The 11,976-nt window shown below is 36.4% G+C and overlaps 2 protein-coding genes across 3 annotated transcripts; one reads left to right on the forward strand and one right to left on the reverse strand.

Annotated features, from left to right (window-relative positions):
- The first annotated feature begins 2,577 nt into the window (after positions 1-2,577).
- On the forward strand, positions 2,578-6,680 carry LOC147387004 (aspartyl protease family protein At5g10770-like). Of its 2 annotated transcripts, none has more exons than XM_086420849.1 (2): positions 2,578-2,878; positions 5,061-6,680. In XM_086420849.1, exons 1-2 carry the CDS (start codon positions 2,782-2,784, stop codon positions 6,371-6,373), a joined length of 1,410 nt encoding a protein of 469 aa, XP_086276975.1. In that variant the 5' UTR covers positions 2,578-2,781; the 3' UTR covers positions 6,374-6,680. The 2 variants fall into 2 exon arrangements, with proteins under 2 accessions (XP_086276975.1, XP_086276974.1); XM_086420848.1 differs by having other exon boundaries at positions 2,594-2,878; positions 5,055-6,680.
- Positions 6,681-9,321: 2,641 nt separating this feature from the next.
- Positions 9,322-11,425, reverse strand: LOC147387005 (uncharacterized). The gene is made up of 4 exons (XM_086421485.1): positions 11,015-11,425; positions 10,079-10,296; positions 9,664-9,750; positions 9,322-9,475 (listed from the first exon to the last, which is right to left on the reverse strand). The coding sequence occupies exons 1-4, from the start codon at positions 11,156-11,158 to the stop codon at positions 9,322-9,324; spliced, it is 603 nt and encodes a 200-aa protein (XP_086277611.1). The 5' UTR covers positions 11,159-11,425.
- Positions 11,426-11,976: the final 551 nt, after the last annotated feature.

Raw genomic sequence — 11,976 nt, forward strand, 5'->3', positions numbered from 1 at the left:
GGAAGGCATTTGAGGGAAATCATTGATGATTTGTTAACATAATCCAAGGGAATGGTTGTGTTGATATCGTTTGTGCACAGATTTGTTCAATCATATATCTTCGAGCTAACACCTTTTCTTCTTGCATTATTGCAATCCCAATATCATCGGAAATTGTTGATGATCTTAACATCTGAACACTTAAACGAATGATCTTTTCTTTTAAAACCCCAATGAAGCAACTCACCATAAACAATCTTTAGGGCCCTCAATTCTATTAGCAAGCTCTTCAAATTGGTTTTGAAAATATTCTATCCAACAAGATTGGCATAATTTTGATACTAAAACCGAAGGGTCCTCATATGGAGATGGACCAAACCTTACCAGAAGTGCCTTGCACAGTCTCCTCCCAGCGAGTAATTGCTCGTGATCGCTTTGTCCATCTAAACTATTAGAGAGCTTTCCTTTCCATGTGGAAAAGACCACGAGTATCCATTGAAGAACATGAATTTGTTGATGCACATAAAGTATTGTTCGGCTTGATATAACAAACTTGAAGGATTGACGCCATTGAATCGTGGAAAATCTAATCATGTAGTTCTAGTTTGAATTGTATGATCAGATTCTAGAGTTTGTGCTCCTATTGGTTAATTGAAGGACCATCCGGTTGAACTTTTCCTTGTTATGATTGATAGAAAGATGTTCGATCTTAGAATCCATGATCGAGACTCATTGCATTAATTCTTGTAGCATTTTTTCATATGTTTTAGTAATTTTCTTTAATTATCTCATTATCTCATCAAGTTTAGAGTTAGTTTCCAGTCCCTTCAACCATTTCGGATCACCCACTCTGATATTAATAGTACATGGTTTATTTTTTCCATATAAGTTTTAAAGACACAAGGTTACTTCAAAGGTATATAAGCAACCTCTTTAACCTTTTGAGCCAGATAATTTTTCAAGGAAAATCATCTATGGTTCGTTGCACACCACTACGTTAGCGCAGCGTTGAAGGCAGCATGGTTTAAAATCTTGTTTTGATCCTATGTTTTGAATTTTTCAAAAATTGAAACGAAATCAAAACATTCGATACATTTGGCACATTCGGCACATTAATTTTTAGACTTTAATAAAAATCTTTTATAGAAGACTATGGTCAAAAGGCATGCAATCAGTTTGAAAACACTGGCTGTCTCAAATATTTATTGAAATGGAGGTATTTCATTTAAAAAAAGCAGTCTTTCATAGGAGACAATGGCCAAGGGCATAACAACTCACGGAGAAGAAGAGGAAGGAGGAGGATGTCACTGACACATCTCAAGGTCTCTTTCTCTCTCCCCCTACCCATCTTTCTTTCATCTTATTTTTTTTTTATTTCACGTAGAAATCTCCGAAACACTAAATATTTCATTTTCTCCATTTTTTACGAAACAAGACAATATTTTGAATCATGGAAAGCAATGTTCTAGGAAACTCAATTTAGTATTTTTCCATTTTAAAAGGAGCCCTGATAAATTAACGTGCTCTTGGCGCATGCACTTGACGCACTTTTGGTGTGGATACATATAGGGATCCATAACGGTGAGTCGTACTTAACAAAGGTCAGGTGGCACCCCATTTCATGCTACGTGATATTTGTGGGATTGACGTACCATATGGATATGTGGACCATCCCTTACTGAACCTACCCACAAAATATCAATTTGATTAGTGATGTGCATCCATTGATATTAGCATTGTCTTAAAAATGATTTTGAATCGTTGGATTCAAACTCTTTTTCAATAGCTTAGATCTAATGGATACAAGTTATCAAACACTATGATTTTTGGTGTGTAGATTCACTAAGGGATGGACCACATATCCATACGGTCAGTGGGTCTCACGGATACCATGTAGCATGAAATGGGGTGTCACTTGACCTTTGTTAGGTTATCCTTACCCTTTGTATCTAAGCCAAAGCCTGTCAAAAGCGCGTTAATTTATCATGACTCCTTTGAAAACTCCATATTATCGTGAATAGTGATACATTTATTGAACATTATGTTCAAGAATGTGCCAACATGGCAATGTATAGATAACCATAGATTGTTTTCCTCGAGATACAAGATAAAAATCAACAGTCTTCTATTCTATTCCATGTTAGCGTAGTGTTGAATAAAATGTCCAACGAAGTGAGTCAGTCAATCATTTTCCTATTTTCCTATTTTCCTATTTTCCTATTTTCATTGATAGGCAAGAGAAGACACAAAGCGATCACAACTCACGCATACTAACCTTGAATTAAATGGAATCTCGGGGGGGCATGAATGGGACCCAGGAACAAGAGTCGTGTTGCATACTCAACTAAAGCCTTGATGATACGCACACAACAAAAACACAAGAAACATCAACAAGGCTTTTAATTTTATGTTTTTGATCTTCAGAGGGTATTTTACTTTCGAGAAAGCTTGCAAAAAGGTCAATATCGTTTGTTAAAGAGAGAGGGAGCGGAGCCACCGCAGTTAATTGAGAAAATAAATAACCTACGAAATCGTGACAACAGGCCTATCTCCCTTTCTCTATCATCTTTGGTACATATATAATTAAGTCAGGAAAATGCACCGACAGTTAGGTTTCCACAGATGTAAAAGCCAATGCTTTTTTTAACTGTCTCCAAAAGTTCTTTATTTCCTTGACAGTATATTACATGTACGGTCTCTTTCTGTTATCTATATATATTTATATATGTTAGAGGAGGAGAAGAAGCATCACTTTGCCTTACAACAGAGAATTTAGTTCCAAAGTTGTACTTGACAATTCAGATGGAGATGGTTTTGTTCATCATTTTGACTCTTCTTCTTCCACTAACACCTTCTCTTGCAGAAATTAGCCATGACACCTGTTCAACCAAATTTCAAGGTATAGCAGTTTCTTTTTTTTTTTTTTTTTATTCTTCTTCTGTTGTTCAGATAGGATTTAAATTCAACTGGGGTGCTTATTTCTTCTTGCTTTTTCTTTTTTTCTTTATTTTAAGTCTCTTTTTTTTTCTTTTTTGCCCTTTTCTTTCGTATTTTTTGGTATTATTTCTGGTAACTCAAGAGTTTAGTAGCAAATTTTTTAATATTAACAGTCCCCCCTTAATAAAAAGAAGTGTAGCTTAATTGAAATTAAATTTTAAAAAGAATGTTTCTTTCTTTTCTCTCTATTCTATGTTTTTCTGTTTTTTTTTTTATATCAAGGGTTGGTATATCACGTTTTTAAAGTTTCGAAATGGAAAATTTCGAATGATTTCCATTTGATTTGAAGGGGTTTTCAAAGGAGAGTAGATAGAGAAGGGGTTTCTCTCTTTAGAGAGAGGGACTGGGTATGTTCATATTGAGAGAGAGAGAGAGAGTACTTAATTGGGATTTCTTATTGACGATCGTATAAGTCGTCGTGTTGCCGTACCTCACCAATCACCTTATTACAGTCAAACGTCAATATTCTCCTCTTCCTCTTCTTCTCCTTCAAAACAATTTTAAAACTCACAAAGTCAGGTGGAGCCGATGATGAATCAATGACCAAAAAATCCATTTTAGTCTAAAATTTAGACCCTTACGTTATTTCAACCAAATAATTTCACTACGTATCCATACTATATCAAGTGAAATATCACGTCCACACACCACACCAATCAAGGATGAACTTTCCTAACCTCACAAAAAAATTTGCTCACAAGAAAGAAATCTGTTTTTTGTCGCACCAATCACGTGAGCTGCTCGTATTGAATGGCAGCTCCAATTTACAAAACTACCCTCCTTAGGATTTAAGTGGTACACAGTGGAGAGTCTGTGAGCACTGTGATGAAAAAGTATGTGAGCAAAGAATATCTTGAAAGTCAATCCAGGATTCAGAAAAAAAAAAAAATTTCCAAATCGACCCATTACATGAACCCAAGTGTATTGAGGCATCTTCAATTTATATAACTACCTAGTTAAGCTTCGTGGGATTGGTTCTATAAAATTCCTGATTGTCCTTTTTTTTAGGATCGAGAAAAAAATCTCTCATCTAACCTCAACTCACAATTGAGGCTCTCCATCAAATAGACTATAGATAAGAGGAAAAACAAAATTCTCTTGAAAAGTTAGTTCTCTATTTCTAAAGATAAAAATAAATATTTAGAGACACATTTTGCTTGGGAATCCTTAACATCTAATTTTATATTGAAAAATGCTGAAATGACAAAAAGTATTTACTGCGATTCTCACAAGTCTGAGTTGGGATGTGCACATAACCATAGATGTATTCACTCGTGATACGAGTAAAAATCATCTACAGTTATGTATGCATGTCCACATTAGAATTGTAAGAATCACAATAAATCCTGTGTCACCCCCCAGCACGACTCTTTTATATTTGATGGAGAGCCTCGAGTTGAGCCCATTGTTTTCCATCAACACTTAAATTATAAAACAAGTATCCCTAAAAAAAAATTCTAATCCCTACAGATCTATAGGAAATCTATGTTTTTTTCTCTTCTCTCAACCATCTATTAAATGGAGACATGGGTTTAGGTTAGAAAAGTTGAGTCCAACTTTGAAGCTGTGAGAACCCTCCTCGTGACACGTAGATCTTTGTGTTTATTTCACACCCTTACTTTTTTTTATAATATTTAAGATACCCCTTGGGGAAGATTCCGCCGAAATTTTGAAAATAGATGGCCGCTTCAAAAAAAATTTTCCAGACAAGTAATTATTTAGTTTCATTACAGACAACCATATACTTGGGTGAGATGAGATGGAAAAATGATATCAATAGGAATTGTCAAAGAAACAGATCTTTAGGAAATCAAAACTGTGATTAGCATATATGAACTTATGAACTATGAAACTTGTGTTTTTTAATCCTCCAAGCTCACATTCTCAGCCCTTACTTCAGATTCTTTTCATCTAACCTTGTTTGAAGTGAGAAAAAACCAATTATTATACATGCATGGCATGATTGTAGGTATTGACATAATTTTTAAATGAAATTCTAAGTATATCAGTAAAATCATTCACGGTTGGGTCGTACATACATTACATCTCTAATTATGTTTATGATTTAATCTTTGAAGGAGTAGATCAGCACCAACTCAACGAGTCCGGTCTGCACCTTACCCTACACCATATTCATGGCCCCTGCTCCCATCTAAACTCACCAGTTCCATTACTAATGTCTGACATTCTTGCTCAAGACGAAGCACGAGTTCAATCACTCAACTCTAGGGTGAGAAGTAAAACTGCCTCATCAAAGAAAACAACAACAGCCACCGATCTTGATGATCTTCTCCAGCCCAAATCAGTTGGTGTTCCACTGCATTCTGGGATATCCATTGGAGTTGGGAATTACTATGTGAACATGGGCCTTGGCACGCCTCCTAAATACTTCCCTATGATAGTTGACACTGGTAGCTCATTCACGTGGCTCCAGTGCAAACCTTGTGTAATATACTGTCACCAACAGGTTGGCACCTTATTCGATCCCACCACATCACATACATACCAATCCATGTCCTGCAACACACCACAGTGCTCTTCCCTAGAGGCTGCCACCCTAAATGCACCCGGATGTACCAGGCGATCACAGTGCTTATACCAGGCATCCTACGGCGACTCCTCATATTCGGTAGGTTACCTCAGTAAAGATGCATTGACACTGGCCCCATCTCAGACACTGCCTGCCTTCGTATTCGGGTGCGGACAGGACAATGAAGGTCTCTTTGGGCAGTCTGCAGGTCTTATTGGTCTCGGCCGTCACAAGCTCTCCTTGCTCTCCCAATTGTCCACCAAATATGGGTACGCTTTCTCCTACTGTCTACCCACATCCGCATCTGCCTCTCCCGGAACATTGTCTGTAGGACAATTGTCCATCAATCCATCACTCTATAAGTTCACTCCAATGATCACCAATCCCCGGGAACCTACTTTGTATTTTCTAAGGTTGAGTGCTATAACAGTGGGTGGTAGACCCTTGAGTGTGCCGCCCACACAATACGGCACCTCTACCATCATAGATTCTGGAACTGTAATCACACGTCTACCTATGACCATCTATACGGCTCTAAAGGAAGCCTTTGTGAAGGCAATGTCATCGTCGAGGTACAAACAGGCTCCAGCGTATTCTATACTGGACACGTGTTACATGGGGAGTTTGATCCCCATATCTAAAGTCATGCCAGAGTTTAGGCTGGTGTTCCAAGGAGGTGCAGAGATGAAGCTTGGACCTGGGAACATTGCTTTGGAAGTGGATAAAGGGATCACATGCTTGGCATTCGCTGGTAACTCCGAGAACAGAGTCGTTTCTATTATTGGAAACCGTCAGCAACAAACATTTGGCATTGCCTACGATGTTTCTAATTCCAGAATAGGGTTTGCTCCCGGTGGGTGTCGTTAGAAATTATTTAGATTGGAATGGATCAGATTTGTATCTCCTAAACTTTGATTTGCAAAATAATCAAAGTTTGCATTATAAACTTTGATTTGCAAGACAAACAGTTGGTTGGATGTGCTTCTCAAGTGGCTCTCTGTAATCTGTATTGTTATTATTATAGGTCTAGATTATTGAATGGTCCGTCCAATAATGAAGATGAAAGTGACTGTCCAACTGCAATTATAAATAGTGCTGTGGTGGCATTGTCATGATATGTATGTTTATGGATATCAAAAAGAAGTTGAAAGTAAACTCTCTTTTTATCTATTAAGTGTACTTTCGTAACAAAAAATCATGAGAAGAAATTTTCATTGTACATAGACATTGAAATCTAATTTACATTGGGAATTACATATATTTGCATGGTAGTTTAGTATTTGATTTTTTATAATTTTGTATATAAGTTCCTAGAATAATCAATTTTGTAAGTAGTAGTTACATATATAAAAAATGTGTAATGGAATTAATGTATTTGGGTCTTTTATGTTAGAAGTCGAATTCCCTTGATTCTTCTTCCCAAAATCAGTCATCTTCGAGCTTCATCTACAAGCATGCGACGTGATTTTCTTCCCAAAACCAGCCATCCCCAAGCTTTATTGTGGCACATGATTTTCTTTCGAACATCTTGCTTGTGATTTAAATCAGGAAGCATGCGATGTAGCCATACTATTTGAGTAACAAAGTAATTAGTAGCTGCAATGTACTCCCCTTCTGTTGTAGAGAGTGCAACAACTTGTTGCTTCTTAGATGACCAAGAAAAATTCTTGATCCAATAGTGTTCTTTTGCTTTTCTACGTTACCTATCCAATCACTATTTTTATGTACAACAAAGCTTGCAAGAACATGAATAGAAGATACCATTATCCAATGTACTATTAATGTACCGCAAAATTAGGTACACAGCTTGTAAGTGAGACTAGTGTGGAGATTCCATGAATCTGCTGGTAATCCCAAATCCATAAAAAAAAAATATCTGAGACTACCAACCAACATTTCAAAATATCTTTAACCAACTATAGTCTTTCAATAATCAGAGTCAAAATTGGCTTACCTGATTCTATCTTGAATCTTTCCAAAGTATTTCTAGCATATTTCTACTGTGAGATTAAAATATCATTATATGTCAGGACCACCTTACTATATATCTTGAAAGTTAGACATCAAACCTAAATTTGTCATCTCAAATTGACAAATCATAGAAATTATTATGAGTAAAACTCAAGGCATCCACATACAAACACATAATAAGCATTTCATATGAGTATTTTTGAAACTCGTGATCACAGAAATATGCATCAATCCGTGTATTTACATCCTAGGCGCCTGTGATTTTATGCAATAAGTGCAATGATCACAGTATTATGTCTAGCAAATGGTACAAAAACTTCTAACTAAAATACCTAGTTTGTGTTTGAAACCCTTGACTACCAATTTTGCTTTAAAGCGATCTACATCTCCATTTCGCTTATATTTGGTTCTAAACACCCATTTGGCCCCCAATGACTTTCTTACATCTTTGTAGATCAATAAACTCACAAGTACCATTGTTGCTAATTGGTTGAATTTCTATGTCCATAGCTTAGACCCCTTTATTATCAAAAATTGCATCCTCATATCTCAAAAGCAAAATTTATAATGTCTTCATCAGAACTAATATCATCATTAGTGAAAGCATAGTAGAGTAAACAAGTAGGCATGATGATGACGTTGAAGAGAATTAAATATTTTCATACTTACAAAAAAGAATCTATTTTTTCAAAAATTATCAAAAACGAATTAAGTCGTTAGACAGTCCAATGTTTTAATCATTCGGAGGGCATTTTTGGTAAAGCAATGTATTTTAACACATTAAAATGCTAGACAGTCCAACGAGTTACTAAAACACTCGAGCAATTTAATTCTTTTTTGGTAATTTTTGAAAAAAAAAATAGATTTTTTTTTTTGTGCAAATATTAAAATATTTAACCCTCTTCTAATAATTTTCCCATATGATTTTGATCCTATAGGAAAATGCCGGAATGACACAAGGCATTTACTGCGATTCTCATAATTCTGACGAGGGATGTGCACATAACGATAAATGTGCTTCCTCGCAATACAAGTAAAAATCATCTGCAGTTATGTATGCATCTCCATGTCAAAATTGTGAGAATCACAGTAAATCCTGTGTCACCCCAGCATGACTCTATATAATATCAACAGTCCTTTCTGACTTTAGGGCTAATTCCAAATTGCATGCTCATCAAAGGTGACATCACAACTAACAATTACATTTCTAGATGCTAGGTCATTTAATTTACAAAATTTTGAAACATTATTGTTTTTTTACCTTTTATCATATCATCAAACTATCCACTAAAAAACAACATCATCAAGCTTGTTTCTAATTTCATCGAGCATGTGTGCATATGCAATGCACCCAAACACCCCAAAGTGTTCCACATATCTTCCAACATGAAACGGCCTCAATCCCCTAATGAAAAGTGCTCAAATCCGACATTGGTCTCCTCCTTTCGCCAGTGTTGTTTAACAGCTTAATGACATTGCCTAAATTTGAAAATTAGATAGAGAGAGAGGGAAAAAAAAACAAGTATAATGCTGAATTTACCTCATTTTGCATTTTCCTGATATTGTGGCGTGTATGAACCATAGATTTTTTTCATCGAGATACGATTGAAAAGCATCTATGGTTCTGTGTGCACCACCACATCAGGAAAGTGGGAAATGAGGTCAATATCGAGGTCACTCCAGCACGCTAAAAAAAAAAAAACAACAAATACTAGTAATCATAAGTTCTCAAGATATCTCAACTGTAAGTAAGATCATTTTAAAACCTGTTCACAAAATGTACAAATAAGAATTGAAGCACACACGCACAAAGAGCATTAGCACGACTAACCGCCACTGTAAGCTTAGTGGAACTTGAGGCTAGTCAAGATGTTGTTGTTGACTGGATCAGCCAAATGGTCCAAAAGGTCATAAGCTAGCCAATTAGGCTCAATGAACCCTCCTGTACCTTCAGGGTCTGAGAGACCTAGTGGATCGAATCCAAAGTCACCCGGGAGACTGTAAAAGTAAATTGGACATAAGGTTGCGTCTCAGTTCTCGTTGCAGTAAGTAGAACAGAGATTATTTAACAATTAAGGTTCATCTAATTATAGTACTACCAGGGAATGTGTGCATTTAGACATTGAAAACAACTTTCAAAATACAAAATGTGGTGCTAATAGGCGCAAGGAATTGCTCGCAATTACCTGCCATCTAAGTAAGAAAGGCTTTGTTTGGATGTAGATGCTGATTTTCGCTCTACGATTTTCCTTCCTTTCTTTGCTCGGGTGGACCTGCGAATTAGCCCACTCCGACAATCAAGTTAGAGACTGATAATTAAATCTATAATTCTTAATCTATTTTCAGAGAGAAGAAGAAAAAGAAAAACCCCTTTTTATCCATGGTCCTCTTCCTTTTATAGGCGTCTACTATGATCGTTTTCTGTGCCATTCTTTGAGGTGACTCGGGGCAGTTTGCTTACTCTCTGACATGTCAGTTGCAGGGGTAGTTGCAACTGCTCTGTCAATCCTGGAGTAATCAGACTGATCTGACATGGTATAGGTTGTCAGAGCTGTCAATCAATGGCACATCTGTTAGATCCATCTTACCGATCTACACTACCTCTGATATCTACGGAGCATTTTATCCGAGCTACTTGATGGGTTGGTGGCGTACGCTCGAGCTGAGCATCCTTGCGCTCGAGAAATTCCGATAACTGTACCCATCAAGCCTTCTATCCCGAGCTTCAAGTCCACGCTTCCGAGGACCGTTCGAGCCACGTGTCTACATCGAGAATTTCCCCCCACAGATGCAAACCAAAGTTGTCTGTCTGCTCCTTGCTGAAAACACATACAAGTATACATCAGGTAAGAAGATGGAATGTTGTAATCATTTATGTTCATCTTCTAAAACTGTCTTAAATCATCCAATCTTATGCTTTGAATTGTTCAATCTATAAATCCCAAGATCAAACATTTTCATCAGGATCCTCCAAACTATGAACTAAAATAATTCAATGGACCCAACTATCCAATCTGGGATTTAATTTGAACCATCCACAACATTTTGACATTCTATAATATTTAACATATCTAATTGCATGGGTCATTGACTCAAGAAGTCTCTTTGATTGACCCAACCATAAGCTTCCCAGACTTTTTTTTTTTTCAATAAAAGAAAAATATCCCCATGGCTCTTCATCAGATAAACAGTTAAAAGCACTAAATTTTGTAATATGTAATCATGACTCCTTCATCTAATCCTGATTCCTGTCCCAGATTTAGCATATTTCTTGAGGGAACAAGCAAAGATAAAGCAACCAAGGCCTAGTAAAGCTATTGAGTGAGCTTAATAGTTGTCTTAATTCATGTTTATATAAGTTTCCATTCAAGCTTTCCTTCAATTGGGAAATTTTGATAATGCCACTATTCATCACGCTTTTTCAATTTGGTTTTTTGTCTTGTTAGTAGCATCTACATATTTCCAACAACTACAACGTTGCTTAGAAACTAGAAACATTAGTGATAGTATATGGTGGAGTGGGATACCAAAACAGACCTTAACAGGTGGTGTAGAAGCTGATCTAACAATAAATGAAGACTTTCTTGAGGGCATCACTACTGATCTTCCTCCAAATAGCTGTCTTCCAGCCTCCATTGAAGCGGTGAGAGAAGAGGAGGAGACAAAGGTTTGCGTTGCCATTTTTGCTCTCTCTCTCTCTCTCTATATATGTACCAGTTGTTGGGTTTCTTAGACAGAGAAGAGAGACCAACGGTTTAAAACCCAACACAAGCAGAGAGGGAAAAATGGTGGGTGTGCTCAGGGTACTTATAGGATCCTATAGTGACATTATAGCAGATTGGGTAGATCTAATCCGCCAACAGAAGACTGACACGTAGGCACCCTTCATGGATAGGAGATCCTGTCCTGTATCATCAAGTTTAAATTCCTTCGCCACGTGGAGTGTATTTGAACCAATAATTTTGTCACTGACACCTCCGTTTTCTACATTTGATTATTTAATTAATGATTCTGATACTCTCTTCCAAAATTTGTGGCTTATGGTTGCAGGAAGATGATAATATATGTGGAGGAATGCCAGGGTGGCTCCCTTTACTTGAGGGGATCTCTTAGAAGAAACGATCGAGTTTTGATGATTATTGGCCATCTCATCCAATGTCTTGTGCTTCTTTAACAATTCAGGTGTTCTCAGTACTTAAATAAAATAAATTAGAGTAAAGAAATTGCGGTGATTAATACTTGTTATAATTTAGGATACATATGTGGCACTTAAAAGTAGTGTATATCTTCTTGAGGTTGAATCTTTTGGTCAGTGTGTGTTTGGTAACACTCTTGAAGTTTGAATGGAGATAGTTCACCTTTAAATTTTAGATTTCAAAAATTTTATTTTCATTTATTTTGTTTCAGATTTCAGATTTCAAAATCAAAATTTAAAAATTTTGAACCGATGATGAGAGACATTGGATGAAACTTCTAAAGTCTGATTTCTAATTTTTAGA

This window comes from Akebia trifoliata, chromosome 13 (genome assembly GCF_017979445.1).
Source record: "Akebia trifoliata isolate Shusen 1 chromosome 13, ASM1797944v1, whole genome shotgun sequence".
Classification (NCBI taxonomy): Eukaryota; Viridiplantae; Streptophyta; class Magnoliopsida; order Ranunculales; family Lardizabalaceae; genus Akebia; species Akebia trifoliata.